The sequence below is a fragment of the Podarcis cretensis genome (assembly GCF_951804945.1).
Source record: "Podarcis cretensis genome assembly, chromosome: 11".
Taxonomy (NCBI): Eukaryota; Metazoa; Chordata; class Lepidosauria; order Squamata; family Lacertidae; genus Podarcis; species Podarcis cretensis.
Window position 1 is genome coordinate 33,955,763 of NC_137180.1, and position 22,542 is coordinate 33,978,304.

The following is a 22,542-nucleotide window of genomic DNA, read 5'->3' on the forward strand; positions in this document are numbered from 1 at the left end:
GTGAAAGACCATTTACAGAACTGCGCCAAAGCTTAAATGTACCAACAACAAGCATTTGCAATAGTGTTTTGGGCTTTTCAAAACGCTTCACATACAGTATTTCAGCAACTTTGACAAGGTAGTCATTATTATTCCTATCCCTATAGCGCAGGTGGAGAGGCTAAAAGACAGTGGTTTGCCTAAGACCACCTGATGAGTTCAAGGCAGATGAGTCAGATACAACCTTTTGCATGGACATGAGCACAAACACAGAGCCAGAAAGGAGAACGAACACAAACGCACACAGAGAGAGATCATAGAAAGTGCTGCAGAATCCTAGTCTGGGTGTACTCTTGGGCCTGGAAGGTAAATGGTGACATTCTACTTGCTGAATAATCACATGCTAAGTTGCATGCACCCAGCAGAGTGGCCATCTGTCTTACTTTGCAGGGGAAAGTCCTCTATTTGACAGGCTGTCCAGTCCAAGTTTTGGAGCAAAGGGTCATCAGTATGCTGATGCAATGCAGCTCTGCTTCTCCATAACATGTGACTCAGGAGAGACTGTGAATGATCTAGAGTCTAGGCTGTTTTCTGGAAGCAGTACTAGAGTGGATGAGGGCCAATATGATGAGTCTGAGCCCTGGAAAGACAGAGGCACCATGTGTGAGGAGTGGTTCCCATATCTAGGAGATAGGCCAGTTGCCTGTTTTGGATGGGGCGGCAGTCCCTTGAAAGAACAGGCATGGAGTTTAGGGGTGCTACTGGATCCATCTTTGTTGCTGCAGGCTCAGATAGCCTCAGTTGCCTGCAGGGCCTTTCACCAGCTATGACCATTCTTGGACATGGTTAGTCCAGTTGCAGTGATTTATGCAATTGTTACTTCAAGTCTTGATTACTGCAAGTAGCTCTATGTGGGGCTACCCTTGGACCTGGTCCAGAAGCACAAGCTGCTGGAAAATGCTGCAGCAGGACTGTTGATGGGGATAGACTATTGCCAGCACCTAACTCCAATGTTCAAATGTTTGCACCTGCTGCCCATAAGCTACTGAGTCAGGTTCAATGTTCTTGTATTAATTCTCCCTTAACAACTTGGGTTCAGCATACCTCAGAGATCACCTAATCCCTTATATCCCTGCTCAATCACTGAGATCTTTGTGAAAGTCACTGTTAGCTACTTTCATAGCACAGATCCACAAGGAGCTGTGTGTTTCTTATTGTGGGCTGAATTTTGTGGAACTCCCTTGCAGTTGAGGTTAGATAGGCTCCCTGTTGAACTTCTGACACTGAATGCACTTTAAAAAAAATCCACCAGGCTTTTAAACTGAATTCTGATTTTATAGCTTCAACTCATTTTTGCAGTATTACATCTTCTATCTGTAGCTTAGAGATGGTTGTGATTAAGTGATATACAAATGGTTGAAATAAATAAAAGGGGAGGAATATAAGAAGGGAGAGAAATTGCCTATAAATAGCACTTGGTCAGAAGATGGAGGACCGTAGACAGGTTAAAGTCTTCCCCATTTTGGTAAGATGTATTTCTAGTTAAATTGTGGTAGATTAGCATCTATACATATAATTAGCTTATGCAGATTTCAGACAGATCCATTTCCTCTTTCCTGCTGGTGCCTAAGTGCCCACCTGTATATCCTTTCATCTGCTATGCAGATTTAAGGCTGGATGCATGACCAGAAAACCCCCAAAACTGGGAGGGAGATTTTCCCCAACCAACTTCACAGGGAAAGGCCCAACAAATTTCACCTCCATGTATACAGTGATATAAAAGTATTATTAGGACAGGATCTACTCTATCTATCTATCTATCTATCTATCTATCTATCTATAAAGGTAGCTTCCTCCAAAAGGAGACTTACTCGCCTCCCTTCCATTGGAGAAGATAACTCTTGGATCCAGCAAGTTGGTGCTTAGTTATAGTGATTTTTTATTCATTAAAGCAAGTGTGAAGGACCTATGGATGTCCTGATGTTGCTAGATTACAACCCATCATCTCTGACCACTAGGCATGCTAGACAGGTTCCTCAGCCCTAGTTCAGTGCTTTATGGGGGAAACATGCTTTTAAAACGAATAATATTAACAACAGTGACATAAGCTGTCATATTGTCAAAATGAAACATTTAAGATATAAAATGAACCCCTCTCCCTTCATCAGGAAAAAAAACCATGATGGGAACTTTAAAAAACTTTTTGGCTACAAAAAAATGAGGCTGTTTCACAGTACAATGAAAGCTTTATAATAGTGCTTTAAAACCTCTGTGACATACACTGGAGGTAAAAGATCCATTACAAAGCTGCTGAAAGCTGAGGAATTATAATTTTGTTATCCGAAACTTCTAGCCCTCAAGTTGATATTCTCTCTCTCTCTCCCCCCCCCCGTTATTTTCTTTAAAATATTTAGCATAACTAGCAGTGACTACAATGACAGTAGAAACATTTTCTTGATGCCATGTTTTGACAAACCAAAAGTTGTTGAATGATAAGATGTTCATTGATATAATGCCCAAAATTAAACATTCCCACCCACCATAAATTTCTAACTTATAAAGTTCATGTTTCCAATGCAGCTTTGCCAACTTTATGTTGCAATCTGTCCAGTGGCTAGATTTTTTATTATAATTATTATTATTTATAACCCAACTTTTTCCCTGACAGAACTCAAGACAGCTTACAGATAAGAGTAAAAACGCTAAAAACATAGAAAATGCAATCATTAAAAACAATTAAAAGTTGATAGAATTAAAACTATATACATATATGAAATCTAGTAAAACTATACCAATAACTGCAATAAAAATAGCACAGAAACAGCCCTTTCATTAAAAGCAATCAGTTCCCAAAAGCCTGTTGGGACAAGAAAGTCTGTCAGCGGAAGAACAACAAGGAGGGAACCAGTCTAGCTTCTCTGGGGAGTTCCAAAATTTCAGAGTAGCCAATGAGAAGGCCCTCTTCCACATCCATATGAGGGTGGAGGGACCAGGATATGGCCACCTCCAAAGATCTCAAAGCCTGGGCAGGTTCCTATGAGAGAATACCCTCATCCAGTCCATTACTGATACCAGTGTAGAATCAAAATGGCTTCCTTTGATTTCGGTGGAAAGGAGAAATAGAGCTGGTGCCACGGAACCCCGAAAATATGGACAATCTTTCCCAGTGGTTTCAGGTAAATGTTAAATAGCATGGCAGAACCCTGAGGGACTCGTAGACCAATGACCAAGGTGTCAAACAAGAGTCCCCCGGCACCACCTTCAGGGTTTGCCCCTCCAGGAAGGAACAAAGCCACTGTAAAACACTGTCTCCAAGTCCTATCCCAGCAAGGCAGCTCAGAAGGGTACTATGGTTGATGGTATCAAAAGCCACCAAGATGAAGCAGAACCAACAGTGACACGCTCCTCCCGTCCAATTTCAATTACATCAATTTAAACACAATGCCAAACGCAGTTTAAAGCAATGTACAATGTACAGTCACAGAAATAAGGTGGGTTCTAAAAAATATACAACTCTCTCTTCCCCTTTATCATTTGCATCTACTTATTCACTTGCGTTTCTTTTTTATTTGTATGACTGTAAAGGCCTGTAGAAATGTACTTTCTGAAAATGTTATTTTTGGATTAATATAGGAATAGGAATTTTAGCTATTAACAAAATTTTGAAACTTTAAAACAACATAACTTAACTTAGTTTTAATTTTACCAGTTTCTGATAAGATTAAGAATGTGTATCTAAACATTAATTTCTACGCACTCTTTAATCTCTTGCCTGTGCCCCTCAAGGAAAGTCCCACTGGTTTTCAAAGCACAGGTCATTCTATGCTTTCCCAGTCATCATATTTGAAATGATAAATCTTTTTCAGGCCTGAGAGAAAGCCCAACTGAGCTGTCTGACTAGAGGGTCAAATGTCAGCCGTTAGGAGGTCATGCCCTGATGCAACTCAGGATTCTCATTCAAGAAGCTGATCACTGCTTTGCTGCTAGCTTACACTGCTGCCTATTTAGGCTCATTTCAGGGCTCTTATTTCAATCTCACCTAGAAAGAAAATAAGTGTGTCCCAGTGATTTACTCTTTCATTGACTTTTTACTACCAGGACACCTGTTATTTTCTCCAAACTTGCTTTTACTCATAATAACAGAGCTATGTTGATCTTGCTACCCAAGGATACCAAAAGACAATTTAACAAACACCACTCTAAAAGGAACCATGTTCCAATACTCTTAGATAAAAGAAACCACCAACTTAACACCAAAGCAATTAGACTTTGCATCTTCTCTCAGAACTGAATATGAAAACTTATTTGAAAGATCACATTAAAGGCATATTGCCATTTCTGAAAGGTAGAGCATCTGCTTTGCATGTAGAAGGTCTCAAGTTCAGTCCCCAGCATCTCAAGGCAGGACTGGGAATGTCTCTTGCCTGAAGAGCTGCTGCCAGTCAGTACCAAGCTAGCTGGACCAACCAACTGACATGGTATAAAGGAGCTTCCCATGTTCCAGATTTCTGTTTACTGGTTTTTGCCTTTCTCTGTGTTTAGATATACACACACATGCACAGACTTGTGGAATATACTTTTCACATCTATACCATCAACACTTATTCCATAATAAATTGGCCAAAGGTGCCCCAATATTGTTCCAGCTCCTCAACAATATCTAGTGGTACTTTAAAAAAAATTCATTGATTTTTAAACAAATACAATAACCATTAAACACACATCCAGCTGTACATCTAATGGTGTTTCATCCTTTGTTTCTAGACATACGCTTACACATTCAACATTCAAGCATATTATTTAACGCATCCTCTCCAATGAGAATATTGAGCGGTTGGTATAACAAGGTCTTGATTTTGGCCGTTAACATAGTTAAAGGGGCCTATGTGTCTTGGAAGGTATATTATTTGTTATGTCTTTAATTGTCTGGCGAGATACTCAGACATTGCTGTATCCCAGGTATTATTCTCCCATATATTCAGGGGTATTTCAATCTGGTTCTTTCATCACTGAGCTATCACTAATCGTTCTGCAGTCAGTAAGATGCCTACTACTTCTCTATGAAGCAAGGTGGAATCTACATCTATGTCCAAAGACAGTAGAGCTAAGGCAGGATTTAGAGAAAGGGGTTGGCCTGCAATTGCAGATATGATGGAGAATACTCTATTCCAAAAGTTTTTAACATGGAGGCATTCCCACCAAAGCTGAATAAATGAACCAAGCTTGCCACAGCCCTTCCAACATAAAGGAGAAGGGAGGGGTTATTTTTTGCCAACTTGACTCTTGTCTAGTGCCATTGGACGATGACCTTGAGAAAGGCTTCCTGTTGCAGTTTTCTTCCCTGTTCCTGCCTATCATCATTGGGTGCTGCTGGTGATGGAGGGAAATGCAGTCTATCATAACAGCAGGAGGCAGGTTCTGTTAGATATTGTGAAGGAGGTAACTAGATGCACAACTATTATTTGCAATGGAGGCTGAATGTTTAGTGTAGTGTCTAATTTGGACTCTAGAGCCATGCAATACTGGTAATTCTCTTTTCATTCCTAGAATGCCACTACTTATTCTTAAAACAGGGACAGCCAACATGGTACCTGTAATGGTATTGTGTGGTTACTCGTGCGTAAACTGCCTCCACTTCGATTAGGTGGTTTGCTCAAACATGTTCAGGGTTAGAGCTCGCCCTCCGTGACCTGTTAGTCACTTGCAGAATCTGCCAGTGGGCGTTTCTTGAATCTCTTCCAGCATAAAAGCTGCTTGACCCCAAGTCTCCGCCTATGTTCCCTGCGCGGAACGCGTCTGCGCAAGTAAGGGGATGGCAAGGGCGTGCCAGCGCTCTCTCCGCTGGTTTCGGTTGAAGGGTCTTGGAGCCCTGACACCGATTCCTCCAGCTCCTCTCTATTGGTGTCACACTGAATTCCTTCCCCCAGACTGGTTCCCTCTCCGGCATCGCTCTGGAGCCCTGACTCCGCTTTTCGCTCTGATGTCAGTTCCCTGACATCCACCTCCCCCCCAGGACCCCCTCCACCCCCGGCCTGACCCGGTGACGTGACCTTGTCCCCACCTTCAGCCGACGATGCAGGGAACCCTCGAAAGGAGCTGTCGTCATCGTCCGAGGACTCAAACCCCGCTTCCCACCCGCCCCGGTTTCTGACGGGAGGGGCTTCCCAATCTGATTCCTCCTCTCCTGACGACTCCCCTCCTTCCTCTGGCGACTCTGGAAAACCCACAAAATCCTCCTCCTCATCATCGGTGGTGGCAAATTGCTCCTCCCAGAATCTCCCCAGAGGTTTGGGCTTCCTCGGATACCTGTTGTGGAACTCTTCCACTAGATACCCACCATCTATTTCCCCTTCTGGAACCCACGTGTTTTCTGACTCGGGCTCCCCCTCCCACGCTACTAGATATTCCACCTGCCGCCCCCGCCACCGCGAATCCAGGATCTCCATTATCTGCTGGTGGTGTTCCTTCTCTTCCAGTGGTGGGTGTCTGAGCCCTTCTCCTCCTACCTCCCGGACTCTCCGCTCCCCTCGGTATGGCGAGAGCAGTGACCTATGAAATACCGGGTGGATTTTCATGTTGTCTGGCAACTTGAGCCTGAATGCCACCGGGTTGACTTGGTGTATCACCTCGAAAGGCCCCAGCCGCTTCGGCCGGAGTTTCTTACACCCACCCTTGAAGGGCAATCCTTGAGTGGATAACCACACCCGGTCCCCCACCCTAATGGTCTCCCCTTCCCGGCGACGTTTATCTGCTTGCCTCTTGTACTCTTCCTTGGCCCTTTCCAGATTCATCTTAAGCTGCTGGTGCAGTGCTTCCATTTCTTCCACGAACTGCTCTGCGGCGGGCACGCTCCACTCTTCCTCCCCCCTCCCGGGAAAGGCCCTGGGGTGACACCCATAATTAGCCAAGAATGGGCTCATCCCCGTGGACACATGCTCCGCATTGTTATACGCAAACTCGGCCAGTGCTAGCTTATCTACCCAGTCGTTCTGCCTCTCGTTGACGTAACAGCGGAGATATTGCTGCAATATGCTGTTCGCCCTCTCTGCCTGCCCGTTAGTTTCCGGGTGCCTCGCCGTCGAGAATCCCACCTCCACCTGCAATAAGCTCATAAGCTTCCTCCAGAACCTCGAGGTAAATTGTTTCCCTCGATCAGAGATAACCCTTGAAGGAGCTCCATGCAACCTGAAGATGTGAGTAACAAACAGTTGTGCGGTTTCCTCGGCTGTCACCGCATGAGAGCATGATATAAAATGGCACATCTTGGTTAGCAGATCTACTACTACCATGACTGCTGTCTTACCTCTGGATTTGGGCAAATCTGTCATGAAATCTATTGATACCACCTCCCAGGGTCTCCCCGGCGTGGGCAAGGGTTCTAGTAACCCTGCCGGGGCTGCCCGCTCCCCCTTGGCTCTTTGGCAGCGGTCACACCCTCGTACATACTCTCGTACATCTTCCCTCACCTTCGGCCACCAAAACTCCCTAGTGACCAGTAACATGGTCTTGTGTTGCCCAAAGTGTCCCGCTGTAGGGTTGTCGTGAAGTTGTCGGAGCACCCTTTCCCGTAAGGCCCCCCCGGGCACATACATTGCTCCCTTGTAATACAGTAACCCTTCCCTTACCTCGAAGTCCCCCCGGTCTCTCCCATTTTCCCTTAGTTCCCTGATTCTGGTTTGGGCAAATTCATCCTGGCGAATCAACTCGGTTAGTTCTCGTTTCCCAACCAACGCCCCCCCACAAACCCATCGTTCCTCAGGGAACACATGTCGAGCGTCCGGTGGTCTTCCTCCTTCCGTGTACTCTGGTTTCCGTGAAAGCGCGTCTGCTCTCACGTTCTCTTGCCCTGGCACGTACTTGATCTCAAAGAAGAACTTGGAGAACTCCTGTGCCCACCGAATCTGTCGCTGGTTGAGCACTCGCGCTGTCCTCCAGTATTCCAAGTTCTTGTGGTCAGTGCAAACCTGGATCTTGTGCTGAGCCCCTATCAGGAGATGTCTCCACTGGCGAAACGCGGCATAAATAGCTAACAGTTCACGATCGTACACCGTGTAGTTCTGTTCCGATTCGTTCAGCTTCCTTGAGTAGAAGGCGCACGGCCTCCATGTGTCTTGGGCCGGTCCCGGCTGGAGCAACACCGCTCCTATCGCTCTGTCCGACGCGTCGGTCTCTAGCCTCATCGGTTTCTGCAGATCCACGTGCAGGAGCTGTTCCTCCGAGGCGAACGCCTGCTTTAGCCCCTCGAAGGCACGTTGGGCCCCTTCCGTCCAGACGAACTTCTTTTTGCTACTGAGACAATCCGTGATGGGTGCGGTTAAGTGGGCGAAGTTCTTGATGAACTTCCGGTAGAAGTTGCTGAACCCTAGGAACCTCTGCACATCCTTCCGGGTTTTGGGAGCCTTCCATTCCAGCACTGCCTGCACCTTGCCGGGGTCCATGGCTAGACCTCTGTCTGACAACCTGTATCCCAGAAATTCCACTTCCTTGGCGTGAAACTGGCACTTTTCCAGCTTGACCCACAGTTGGTGCTCTCGTAGCCTTTTCAGCACTTCCCTGACGTCCTGGACATGCTGTTTTTCATTGTCCGAATAGATCAGGACGTCGTCCAGAAATGCTACGCAGTTCTTGTACAGCAGGGGACCCAGCACATGGTGCATGAAGCTTTGAAAACAGGCAGAGCCTGACTGTAATCCAAATGGCATAACTAAATATTCAAAGGCCCCCAGGGGGGTGAACATGGTGGTTTTCCATTCGTCCCCCTCTCTCATTCGAATCAGATTGTAGGCCCCCCTAAGGTCCAGCTTGGTAAAAATCTTACCCTTCCTTACCCTGGTCAGAATATCATCAATTCTGGGCATTGGGAAGGTCACGGGTTCTGATACCAGGTTTAACCTTCTAAAGTCCACGATGAGCCTCAGCTGATCCGGTTTTTTTTTATCCACAAAAAACACAGGGCTGCCCCCCACTGCCTTAGATTCTCTTATAAACCCCCTTTTCAAGTTCTTGTCTATAAAGTCTCGCAACTCCTGCATCTCTCTGTCGGACATGGCATACAGCTTACCCACCGGCAGCTGTGCTCCAGGGAGAAGGTTGATTTGGCAGTCGAAGGGCCTATGTGGCGGCAGCCTGTCCGCTTCCCTCTCGCTGAAGACCTCTTGTAAGTCTGCGTACTGTGGCGGCACCTTCCCTTTCTGCTCCAGCGTGGTTGCTGCTGCTCTGGCCAACCTCACCCTGGGCTTCTCCCCTCCTAGACAGTGTTCCAAACAGTGGGCTGACCCGAAGGTGACCGTGCGTTGGTGCCACGCCACCACTGGATCATGTAGCACTAGCCAGCTCATCCCCAGTATTATTGGGGGTCCCGCCAGTGTGGCCACATGAAAGGCTATGGTTTCTGTGTGCCTGGACACACTCATTCTCATAGGCGGGGTTTGATGTGTCACCTCTCCCCCTAGCAACTCTCTGCCATCTATCGTGGTGACTTGGAGTGGGAAATCCAGTGGCAGCAAGTGGATCTGGTGCTCCAGCGCAAACTCCTTACTAAAAAAATTACAGGAGCTCCCTGAGTCCAACATTGCCTTCACCTTGACTGGGTGCCCATTTGGGAGTTCTAGCGTCACCTCTATCGCTATAGAAACCTTGGGTGGGTCCGGTTGGGGCACTTCAATTAGTTGCTCGCTTGGCTGCTGCGCCCCCCTGTGGGCAGTCAAGCGCTGGCGTTTTCCTGCACCTTGTCTTCTGCCCCCTCCCCCTCATTTCCAGCGGCCCCCACCATCCCTTGCCAAGCCTTTCTTTGTGGGCAGACCCTGGCAAAGTGTCCTGGCCGTTGGCAGAGGAAACATTTCTTGGAGTTTCTCCCAGCCTTTGCTTCCCTTTTGACTATTTGTTGGGCGCTCGGCACCTCGCGTGCGCGCGCCCCATCAATTTCCATTGGCACCACGTCATTGGAAGGCTGCCTTGGCATCTCAGGAATGCGGTAGTCAGGGCAACGCTCCCCTCTCCCTTCCCGCCTTTCCAAAGCGCGCGCTTCCTGGCGAGAGCCTATCGCCAGCGCAGATTTTGTCAGCTGATCCATAGTCTCCGGGCGGGGCACACGGGAGAGCTCATCTTTAACGGCTGGGGACAGCCCCTCCTCAAACAGCATTCGTATGGGCGGGCTGTCCATATCCCATTCGAGCCTGTGTATTAGCATCGCAAAGCGGGACCAATAGTCTCTAACGGAAAGGTCCCCCTGCTTACATCTCATCAGCTCCCGTTGGGTCACACTCTCCCCCAATTGGCTGGAATACATAGCGTCCATCGCCTGAAAAAACTTCCGGACGTCCTTCATGGCGGGGTTATGCGTGGCCATTAGGGGTCTAACCCATTCCCTCGCGCTGCCCTCAAGATGCCCCACGATGTAAGCCACTTGCGCCGCCTCGTCAGCAAAATCATCATGCTGCAGCTGCAGTGCGTACTCTATTTCTGTCCGGAATCCATTATATTCTTGGGGTTTTCCCCCAAACTTGTGTACCAGTCCGGGCACCTTCTTTGCCACTGGGGTGGGTCTCACCTGCGCGTCCTGGGTGCGCCTCTCGTCCAGCCGCGCCATCAGCAGTGCTACATGCCGTTCCAGCTCCTGGTTCCTCTTCACCAGGTCTTGCGCCCCCGCAGCTGCCTCCGCTGCCCCGGCGCCTCCTGTCTGGCTCATGTTTCCACTGCTTACTCACGAGTAACAGCAAGTGACTGGCAGATTGCTGTAATGGTATTGTGTGGTTACTCGTGCGTAAACTGCCTCCACTTCGATTAGGTGGTTTGCTCAAACATGTTCAGGGTTAGAGCTCGCCCTCCGTGACCTGTTAGTCACTTGCAGAATCTGCCAGTGGGCGTTTCTTGAATCTCTTCCAGCATAAAAGCTGCTTGACCCCAAGTCTCCGCCTATGTTCCCTGCGCGGAACGCGTCTGCGCAAGTAAGGGGATGGCAAGGGCGTGCCAGCGCTCTCTCCGCTGGTTTCGGTTGAAGGGTCTTGGAGCCCTGACACCGATTCCTCCAGCTCCTCTCTATTGGTGTCACACTGAATTCCTTCCCCCAGACTGGTTCCCTCTCCGGCATCGCTCTGGAGCCCTGACTCCGCTTTTCGCTCTGATGTCAGTTCCCTGACAGTACCCTCCAGGTGTTGCTAGACTACAACTCCCATAATTCCTACTAACTGGCCATGAGGCTGATGGGAGCTGTGAAGCAACAAGCTCTGGTGGGCACTATGTTAGCTACCCTTGATTTAAGGGCACAAAATTATCAGCTAAAATCAGAATACTCTAACAGCTAACTTCATTTCAACCCAGCAGTGGTGCTTTTATTCTTCTGCACAATAGATTGTTCCAGATGACGTCGTCCAACAAATAAGCAGTGTGCTAGTGCAATGAGAAGCTTGCTTTGTTAAGTACAATGGCTTACACATAGTAAATTTAGATTTTAAAATGAAGAAATCAACCAACCAAGTCTTTCCAACTCCTGAAAATGCAGTCAAAGCTACCTGTGAATAAGCACCGGATATTAGCCAAGTAATGAATAGAGTGCTTTTAGTAGTAATTTGTACCAAACAGCAACACTTAAATGTTATGAGAAAGAATGACAAAAAGGAGGATAAACTACTCTCAGAGATCCGAGGAGCATTTTGCTGAAAGACAGCTGTAACAGCCCAGTCTGAGTAGCAACGTAAGTAAACAAAATAAAACTGCTTCCCAGAGTGGCTATGCTTTGCCAAAGAAAGCAGTCAGGTAAGAGCTATAAACAGCTAAGAGACCTGTAAACATTACACTCTAATTTGTTTTGAACACAGGAGAAAGTAAAATGATTTACAAAGATCCTTCCCATTCATGCTATGAACACATTGTGTCTGTTTCAAATCTACTTAAGACCAAACGTCAGAGGACTGACATTGCCTCAACATTATTTATAGGTTTAAAAATTAATGCAAGAGCAATTTCCTATATAAAGTGCTAGGAAGTCTTTATTTCTTTTCTTGAAAAGGCGACTATGTTCTTGCTAATTTTATTCACCATAAGCATTTGGTTTATCGCGAGAGATATTGTAGTGTCAGTATACGAACATTTAGGAAGGTGGTAATAAAGATCTTTTTCTCTGCTACAAATAATGAAGTTCTTTAGGATTTACCGTTATAAAAGTTTCCTTTCTTCACTTCATTCTTGGGCAAAAGAAATCATATACTCTCTGAAGGACTGCTCAAGTAAGACATATTCTTCCAAATTCTATCTTTATTTTTGTTTAATGTGTAATTGTTCAATAGTTGTAACAGTAACAAAGAAGCAACCATAACATAATAAACTAGAATGGTTTAAATTTCAAGAAAGGTACCTTTATTAGTTTGTGGTAGTGAAAAAAGAGTCTTATGGTAAAGACTAACAAATTTGTTAAGGGATAAGCTTTCATGGACCACAGTCTACTTCATCAGTTGATATATGCTGCACACAGGCACACTCTTAGGGAAATAGTGTCTATAATATCAGCCACTGCCACCTCCTCCCAAATTTCCTTGACTATGGATTTCTTACAAGTAGGGAAGTCTCTGGCCTCTTCAGCATGTGGCCCTCAGAACATTGCTCAGAAGGGAATGTGGCCCCTGGGCTTAAAACGTTTCTCCACCCCTGCTTTAAACTAAAAACAGAACTTCTGCTGGATCATTTCCATTTTATTGGAGAAATTCCCATTGGTTTCAACACATTTGGCTTCTGCAAAATATATTGATGACCGGTAGTTAAGGGGTTCAAACCATTTGGAATACAGAATTAGACTCCCCCCCTTTTTTTGTAAATTACAATCACTAAACATCCTCTACCTATTGCTATTTAAATCAAATGGATGGAACCCTAATGTGAAATAACAGCACCCCAAATGCTATTTTAATTGATGAAATTATTTCTAATGTAGAAATAAAGAAACCCTTCACTTCAAGTACTGCATACTTTTGTTTCAATATTTCCCACTGTTACAAAGCTGAATACAGAGCTCATTGTGTGTGCTATTCTACTATGCCAATCCACCCCCTAAACCCAATTTATACAATAAGCCCCAAAGGCTGCTACTAATAGCAGCCTATGTTGACAGGTTCAATTTTTTGAGAGGAGGAGGAGGGAATTGATATGGTTCCACAAGAGTGAGCTGTCTTTCAAATGTCTATTATATTGCAATATACATCTGCAGAAAGGTTTTGGAATTAACAGCTTTGGTCTCCTACATTTCTGTCCATCATGTGAAGCTGCAGATAATGAACAGGCTATTCCACATTTGCCACGAGAAACAAATGTGCAGAGCAAAGATAGAGCAATATGGAAACCTGAACTTAATTTATTTTAAGAACAGCAACGTTCAGAATACTCTTAATTTATTTTAAGAACAGCAATATCCCAAACGTTCTGCTACTTTAGAACCTGGTTATATTTTAACTTAATAAAGGAGGGATAAAAATATTATTCATATTGCTTCCAGCCTGCCTAGTCTTACAAAGCCCTTGCACTAAGTTTTACAAATCTATAACACCATATTGAAAGTGTGTCTGTCATGCTATGCAGATGCAGGGGAAAGTGTCCTGGGGAGAGCTTTTCATCATGAAGATGAAAGAGAGCTCCCAGGCCTTTTGGAATGAGACTTACTGGAACTCAGTATAAAGACAGATGCTTCCTTTTTAATGGCAATTATTACAATACTCTGGCACAACATTAAATCCATTTCTGATCATTTTCATCTCTTAGAAATTAATCAATGCCGCCTCCCCCCCCCTTTATATAAAATTGTATTTTTTCAGTACCTTCCAGATTGGTGTGGATTCAGTGTCCACTAACAGGAAGGGAGACGTTTTTGTTTTTTAACTTAAGAAGAATTTCAGAAGTCAATCATCAGAAGCGTCATGACAAGTATTGTAGCATTCACATCATAGGAGCACTTCGATAAAATAGCATATGCGGATCAGACCTCAACCTGAGGGTAATCCCCGTAGCATGTACAAATCTTAGTCAAATGAGGACTGGAGACAGGACTGGCTCAATACATTTTGCTGCCTGAAGCAAAACAGAAAGTGTTGCATCCTGCCCCCTCTGCCACTGCTCCCTCCTCCTCTTTTGCCACTGTCTGAAGTGACTGGAGGCAGCCCAGGAAAGCCCCAACATACTGAAGGCAGCAAGGGAGGAAAAAGGATGCTGGAGAGGAGCAGGTGGTGGCAGCAGCAAAGTAGTCTGCCTGACAGCTTGGCCTTCATCATAAAATATTCCTGTAAAATAAAAGGGATGCCTGTGATATCTCTGGTATTAAACAATTTGGTCTACCTCACCTGCTGCTGATGTGGAGGGCTGCGTTGAATTTTCACTTTCATCATCAGTGCTTCCGTCATAATCTTCTGTTTCAACTTTACTTTTGGATGTAGACATGGTGTCCCTGTAAAAGCGCAAAGGCATTTCCTTCTCATGCCTTTAAAATACATTTTAAACCAATAGATATGACATCATCATCTGCATATGCAGTGCAGATTTGTTTGAATTGCTTTAATTGGATAAGAGATCTAAATAGAGACCATTATTTGTGGTGTGACACCCCTTTTGCTTTGATTCAGATTTGTCATGGCCAATGTCCGGTGCAATAAAGATATCTGGATTGTTTTGGATAATGAAAGTTTTAGACAAATCTGACCAAACTCAGGTTCCCTAACCATTTTTCTTTGAAAAAAAATCATTATTGTGATTCCTAAGTTTAGATAACATTTATGGTGGTTACATGTTTTTTAAAATATGTTCCTTTCCAAATGTATAATAAATGAAGTGTGGTGAAGATTTCACAAAAGTCCTTTAAGTTGGCAGTTTCCAACATTTTCATAATTGGGACTGACCTTAGTCCTAACCTCCAACGAAACCCATTTCCTCCCCGTATATAGGTTTTTAGTCATTCTCTGCTGTCTTTCTCATTCTCTTTTCCTTTTCTCCTTTTCCTAACTCTCCCCACTTTCTCTCTGTGTTTCTCTGTTAAAAAAACAAATCCTTAAAAGATGGTGCTGCTGCTGGTGTGACCCACTTTAGGTCAGGGCACCACCCAGCTGTGGGTCCTGACCCAGCCATTAAAGGTCAGTGTTACTATCATCTGTCTAAAGGCCACTTCACATACAATAGTTATAGCAGATTCTCATTAAAAAGTTTAGTACGAAATGTGTGATGTTGCTCAAACAAGCAGAAAAACAAGGACAGGAAGGAAAGGTAAAATAAATTCTAAGACTGGTTGACCTGATCCACACCTTCTCGACTGATTCTGGTAATTTCAATATGAACCTATTTGATCTTCACCTTCCGGATTAAATCACAGATTGGAAACTAAGCTTTCGGATTTTGCTCTCCTCTAAACGTTTCAGTGAATTTCTCCGTTCAAAAAATTACCATCAAATGCATTATTTTAGGATAAAATACATCAAAATACATTGATGTGTACTGTGAGAAAAAATAGATTTAGAAATTTGGATTGCGTGAGGAAATACCTACAAACATATTTAGGATCTTTGTGCTTTAAAAACAATACAGATAAATATCAAAATGAGATGAAATGAATGTGTTATGAATGAACAGATGGAAAAGTACACAGAGAAGAAATATACTGATTTGTCCACCCCTAGTTACAACATGATTTCTTCTCCCCTCCCTTATGAAGTCACAGTAAGGTCCTGAACACATTTCCAGGAAAATACTATGCATAATAGTAAAAGCAAGGTACATGCAAAATTTGCAATGTGTGCCTGTTTCTGTTGCATTGTGTGAAACAAGCCAGAGTAGTAGAGTATTTTATTTTATACCTAAAATTATACAAGCTTGATGTTTTCAAGGTCATCTACCATTAGAGACGGTGATACAGCTTCAAATCCTACAAATACATTCTTCTACAGTCCCAGTTAGCTTCCTCAGTGGAAACAAAGCCCCACTCTTAGTGAGGAAAATAGCCACCAATAGCACCTTTCGTCAAGTTCAGATTATTATTAACGAGCTCTGATACTTTACTGCATTTACATGGAATAAACTTTTGCTAACCCTGATCAATCTCTGTTCTAGCTAAGTCTTAGCCATTCCATCATCACAAATATTTTCAAGGAAAGCCCAGTCTGCATATCAGGTATCTCATTAGCTAACACTTTTATCCTTCTTTTAAAGCCAGGATTAAGAAAAGACGGGCAGGCATGCCTGTGATATACAAAATGTTTGACAGTTTCAAATGAAGATTCAGATTTACTACTTTGCTTCTAGATGGCATTAATGAGGCTGAATTGCAGAACTGCTAAAGGTGCCTGCACTTCAGAGCTCAACAAAGTGATTTTTGCTGTAAGATCATTCTGCTAAAGCTTAGATGAGTCAACCAAACAGAACCACATTTATTTTAAGCATGATGCTTAGTAGCACAAAGAAAGTAATAAAGAGTACCTTGCTTGTGTTGTTTCCAAGACAGCTTCTTCAGCTTCTTTCAAACTTTTCTGTAAGTTTCTTATCTTAGCTTTCTTTTCATTGAGAACCAAGATAAATCTTTTATAAAGTTCCATCTCTAGTTCTTCTTTAGCTTCAACACATTTTTGTAACCTTAAAAACAAATGTACATTTCCATACAGTCAGCTTTATATACTTCAACACTTTCCCCCAAAACTTAGTGAGAATATGCAAGAACATATGTTTCAAAGAGGCATTATCCTTATTAAATCTCCAACAAGAAGTAGGGTTAGACAGTCCCTTTCTATACAAACATAGTGGAGTCAAATATATTCTAAACATGATTTTCTGTTGTATAAGTCTTAGATCCATTGATACCACTGCTTACAGAAGTTAAGACACTGTCCCACTGTCTAGGTAGTATAGGAACATACTGGTAAATCTGACTGTACAGAAAAACTAAAAAAAATCAGAAGAAAATATTATTTTGAATTATATACCTATCATATGGAAGTTGACAACTGGACAATGAAAGTGGATTCTATGTGCCCTAAATATGGCCAAAAGACTGGTACTGATGAATTGGAAGGGGAAAAAACTATGGTTCCCTTTAACCAATGGATTGAAGACATTACAGCACTTACAACATATGAACGGATTGCTTATAGATGCAGACTTTGTTTGGATAAACATACTGCTATTTGGAATGAGTTTATACAGAGTATAAAGGTAAAGGGACCCCTGACCATTAGGTCCAGTCGTGACTGACTCTGGGGTTGCGGCACTCATCGCACTTTATTGGCCGAGGGAGCCGGTGTACAGCTTCCGGGTCATGTGGCCAGCATGACTAAGCCGCTTCTGGCGAACCAGAGCAGTGCACGGAAACGCCGTTTACCTTCCTACCGGAGCGGTACCTATTTATCTACTTGCACCTTGATGTGCTTTCGAACTGCTAGGTTGGCAGGAGCTGGGACTGAGCAACGGGAGCTCACCCCGTTGCGGGGATTTAAACCGCTAACCTTCTGATACAGAGTATAACAGGTTGTTAATAATCACATATGTATTAGCATAGATAAGCTTCATATATAAAACCATATATTGTATTATGTTTTTTCTCTCTCTTATCCTTTTCACTTTATTTTGTATAACTGAAAAACTTGAAAATATTAATAAAAATACAAATGTACATTTCATGTTTATGATAAAGAGTAAGAGAGGTCTCTAAATTGTCTTAGATGCTTACATCAAAAGCATGAGGCATGGCAGCAGCCTTCCAAGTTTACCCAAGTGGAGAAACCAGCTCCTAAAATGGAATATGTTGTGATACTGGATTGCGGCTATTGGGTGATATTCAGTGTTACTTTGAGTAGGTCCACTGATTTCATCCAGTGTCTATAAAATTAAATTTTAAAATTCAGGGGTTTTGTGCACATTAAACCGTAAAGACCCAACATATTAAGTTTATGTTTCAGAATGTATTTGGCTCTTTAGGTCACTAGCCCAGTTTAAAATATTAGCAAATATAGATTGTACCGCTTTACAGATTACATTCCATAATGGGAAAATAATCTTATGAACTATTAACACAGTCTGCCTTGATGTGTTCAACAGCTGATAAATAATTCATCTAATTTAAATGCAAATGCAAATGGCTGTGTATTATTAGCATGTAGATCAGCTCAATAACTTTTAAGAGAAAGATGATATGTACTAATCAACTATAAATCAAACCTCAAACTCTTTAGCAGGGGTGGGGAAATTGAACAGAAACGGTAAAATGTGAAGATTAACAGTAAAAGGAGCATCCTTACACATTTCATTGGGGAAGCAAATTTTTTAAAAATGTTTCAGATAATAAAGTCAAAGTGATGATTGGAGTTTTTTCCTATTCTGTAGCAGCAAGGTTCAAAAAGTTCAATCTTGCTTATACATCAGCCATAGGACCTTATCATTTGCAGAAAATACATCTACAACTGCTTTCAGTAAGAAACAAAATCCATACAAATTTCCGAATTATAGCTATCTGGAGGATAAACCAAAGCTTAGCAGATGGAAGTATGCTTTTATTATTGCTAAAAGCAACAGATTTAAATTAACACCAGCAGATTCCTGGTTTACCATGGAGTAGTGGCATGCAAGGATTATGAAAGTCACAAAAACCAGGCAGCTTTTTTTTCCACAGAAGAACAAGCTCCACCATCTTAGAAGGTGACCAAAAACTTGTTGCATCTAGTATAAGGAGGGACATTTTACATTTTACAAAATTTAAGTTTGCAAGTGTTACTTTCATCCTTTGTTGCCTTATGTCCTCATTTTATTTGTATTGCTCCCCTTTTTGTTCTAGATTACATTCCCGTCTGGCTTCAGGCTTCCTCATGGCACTGAAACTGGCTTGGTCACCCTTGTTGATGACTAATTGGGAAAGAGATGGGGGCAGTGCAACACTGCACACTCTCCTCGATCTCTCAAAACTGTTAACCACAGTAGCTTTCTGGAGTGTCTCAGGGAGGTGGGGGCCACTGAACCAGGTAGAGGGCCTTCTCGGTAGTGGCGCCTGCCCTGTGGAACGCCCTCCTAGCAGATGTCAAGGCAATATACAACTATTTTACTTTTAAAAGACAACTGAAGGTGGCCCTGTTTAAGGAAGTTTTTAATGCCTGACGCTGTATTGTTTTTAATATTCAATTGGGAGCCACCCAGAGTGGCTGGGGAAACCCAGCCAGATGGGCGGGGTATAAATAATGTGTTGTTGTTGTTGTTGTTGTTGTTCTATAGTTTCCTTCATCATCAGGAGATTCAGAGTGAAGTATCATCCATATGCAGATGACACCAGCTCTATCTGTACCATCTGAATCAGGAGAGGCAGTTGAGCTATTAAGCCAGTGGTTGGAGGCAGTGATAAGATGAAAAATGGGCCAATAAACTGAAGTTGGAAGAGACCTCAAGAGTCATCTAATCCAACCCCTCTGGAATGCAGGAATCTCAACTAACACATCCATTACATATGGCCATCCAACCACTGCTTAAAAACCTCCAGGAAAGGAGAGGCTACAGTACAACCTCACAAGGGAGTCTGTTCCACTGTCAAACAGCTCTTACTGTGACAAAAATTCTTCCTGATGTTTAGTCGGAATCTCCTTTCTTGCAACTTGAAGGCATTGGTTTGGGTCCTACCCTCTGGAACAGGAGAAAACAAGCTTGCTCCATCTTCCAGTTGACAGCCCTTAATATATTTTAAGATGGTTATTTTAAGACCCTTTATCATCAAAATAGCCATTATCCATCCTTACTTTACAAGCATAGATTACTGCGGCTATTTAATTGATATTAGAATAAAAATCAAACCAAGACTATCCCATGCAGTTTATTTTCAACTTACTGCTCTTGCACATCATCCAGATCACTTTGAAGTCTTTCATTCTCTTTTTGCAGATTCTCATTTTTCGAATGTAGTCCTTTTATACAGTCTAGGCAATAGCTAATCAGCTCACTAATGACTAAAGCCGGACCTGAGACTTTCTGTAACATCAGTGATCCGAGTCTAAACTAGGACAAAAAGAAACAATGAGTTACTTAGCTAGATAAGGTCAGGATACCCATTTTCAATTAGGCATCTTCAATGGTCACTCTACAAATCCTTTCCCGTTACAAATGACAACAGCAAGAAGATAGAGCTTGTATCCTGGTGAAAGCTTTTCCTTCCTAGGACTTGATCTGATATCTGATATTTGAAAATAGACATTAGTGGAGGGATTAGTTTCATTTCAACTGTAAATGGAACTCCAATAAAACACAGATTGTGTGCTGCCTTCTGAAATAGAAGTGCCATAAAATATAGGACTTTATAGCATCTGCATAGGATAAAGCTATACCTCTCAAATCTGTCTTTGCCAGCATAGTGGTCTAATACAAGCCCCAAGAAATTGCATGTGCATTCAGATCTTGCTAACTGATAAAGTCATTGGGAAACTCAGAATTTATTAATAAATCAATTTATCAATCCAAAAAGCTTGGGACAGTAGGCATTGAATTTTTTACATTTTATCAAGAGTTAAGGTAATCCACTAGCGAAGATGACAATGAGGCCAAACTTAGATTCACAAAATGTTTAGGGGCATGCATACCCCTGCGCACCCCCAGAAAAAAGCACTGCCTTTTTCTGTCATGGGTATTTGCCACAGCATCCGCGACTGGACCTAACGGTCAGGGGTCCCTTTACCTTTACCCTTTAACTGTACCAATAATTTAACCGTACCAATAATAAGCAAAAGTGAAGTCAGGTTGCACAAGAGTAGTGAGCATGGCATGACAGTGAGAAGGGAGAAACACTGAAAGGCTGGTGGGGACGGGGGAAACTGGCAGTTTTAAACAATGGTAAGAGGTGTGAATAAAGTACTGTGGAATATTTGAGAGCTCTCATGAGGCAGTTGAGGAATGGAAGAGGGAGTAGTTTGAGTACAGTGAGAAGGGAGAGAGATGAAGGTTTTTGTACTTTTAACGTTATTGTTCATACCATATTGTTTTTGTTGACCTTCTTTTCCACTTACAGAGCTAGTTTACTGTTTTTCTTTGAAATAAATATTCAAAAACATTTAACCTACTGATGCTTCAATTAATGTAATTTTATTGGTATCTATTTTTATTTTTGAAATTTACCAGTAGCTGATGCATTTCCCATCCTAGGCTTATACTTGAGTCAATAAGTTTTCCCAGTTTTTTGTGGTAAAATTAGGTGCCTCGGCTTATATTCGGGTCGGCTTATTCTCGAGTATATACGATAAGTTCTTAACCCGAGGTACCACTGTACAACATGTAGGTGGTTCACAAATTTCTTTTTTTCTGATGTCCCAACTCCTCCCTTTCCTTCCCCAGTTAATATTTTTCCCCAAGACAAATTTCACTAATTTCCGCACATTGCTGAAATCTCTACAGATCAATTCATATCTTCCTACTGCCTCCAGCTGTTTTCAGCTATCTGATTTTGTACCATGTGCAAATGTAATTACTTTGTTTCCCACTTCTCTTTTCAGTCTACTAACAAGACATTTAACAAGAACCCAACACCAGGATTTTGGTGGTCCAGTATATATATTCCACTGACATTTCTAAGTGGATCCGCTGGGGAAATGGTGTCTCAATCTGAAGTCCGCCACTTTTTTAAAAAAATAATACCCATTACATAACAGAGACACAGAGCAAAGCAAGTAAGAGCAGAATCCTATATTCATGTCTAATAAGAAAACGTTATTGAATTCAATTAGGCTTACTCATATGTAAGCAGCTATAGGATTATAGTCTAACTGGGCATGCACCAATATAGCTTGTTTGGAATTGCCTCTCTACCTGGATTTCTAAAACTCTGTATCTTTTGCCTAGGCAATCAGCGACTTCATCGAGCACTGATGCTCTTCAGGCAAAACTGGTATCAAGCTTCTTCTGATAACATTTACCTTTTCCAAATGCTAACTTTTCCCATTACTACAATTGCAAAGATATTTGGTTGAGAAAATTCAGCAAATTACAAATCAGTCTTACACCACAGGGTGTTGGGTTTTGTAGGTTTTTCTTTCTTTTGCTTTGATGTTGGTTTGTTCAGAGTGAGCAATTGTATTATAAAATATAAAATACTAGATCTCTATACCAAATTGTTTCCAGGCTCTATCCGCTGGATGACATAGGGAGGAAAAGAATGGAGCAAAACAGGAAAAAGAGGGTGGAGGGTACATTGGGGTTTTTTTTATATAAAAACAACATTTTTATTGGTTTTTAAACAAATACAAATAAAATAACCATTAAGCACTTATCCAGCAGTACATCTAATGGTGTCTGTTTTATCCATTCTCTCTAGACATTCACTTACACATTCAACATTCAAACATATTACTTAATGTAACCTCTCCAATGAGAATAATGAGTGCTTGATATAACAAGGTCTTGATTTGGGGCACATTGTTCTGATCCATCACATTATCAAACCCTCATCTAAGGAAGTCCCCATTCCCAATAAGACTACCTTCCCACCAGTCCCCAAGAAGTCTTCTGTACCCTTAATAGCTTCACAGAGAGCATAAAATTCCATGGAGTTCAGTTTCTGCCATAATTAAGATACCAGGAAGAGGAAGA

At 42.7% G+C, this 22,542-nt stretch overlaps 1 protein-coding gene across 8 annotated transcripts in view; it reads right to left on the reverse strand.

Moving 5' to 3' along the window:
- XRCC4 (X-ray repair cross complementing 4) overlaps positions 1-22,542 on the reverse strand; it is a 237,066-nt gene that overhangs the window by 45,209 nt on the left and 169,315 nt on the right. For 7 of the 8 annotated variants that reach the window (XM_079995777.1, XM_079995772.1, XM_079995773.1 and 4 more), the window contains 3 exons: positions 19,799-19,965; positions 16,420-16,572; positions 14,301-14,404 (listed from right to left, as the gene is read on the reverse strand). In XM_079995777.1, the coding sequence (XP_079851903.1) occupies positions 14,301-14,404; positions 16,420-16,572; positions 19,799-19,965 (424 nt within the window). Of the gene's footprint in view, positions 1-430; positions 620-14,300; positions 14,405-16,419; positions 16,573-19,798; positions 19,966-22,542 lie in introns of those variants that run through there. The other variant, XM_079995776.1, reaches the window with a different exon arrangement.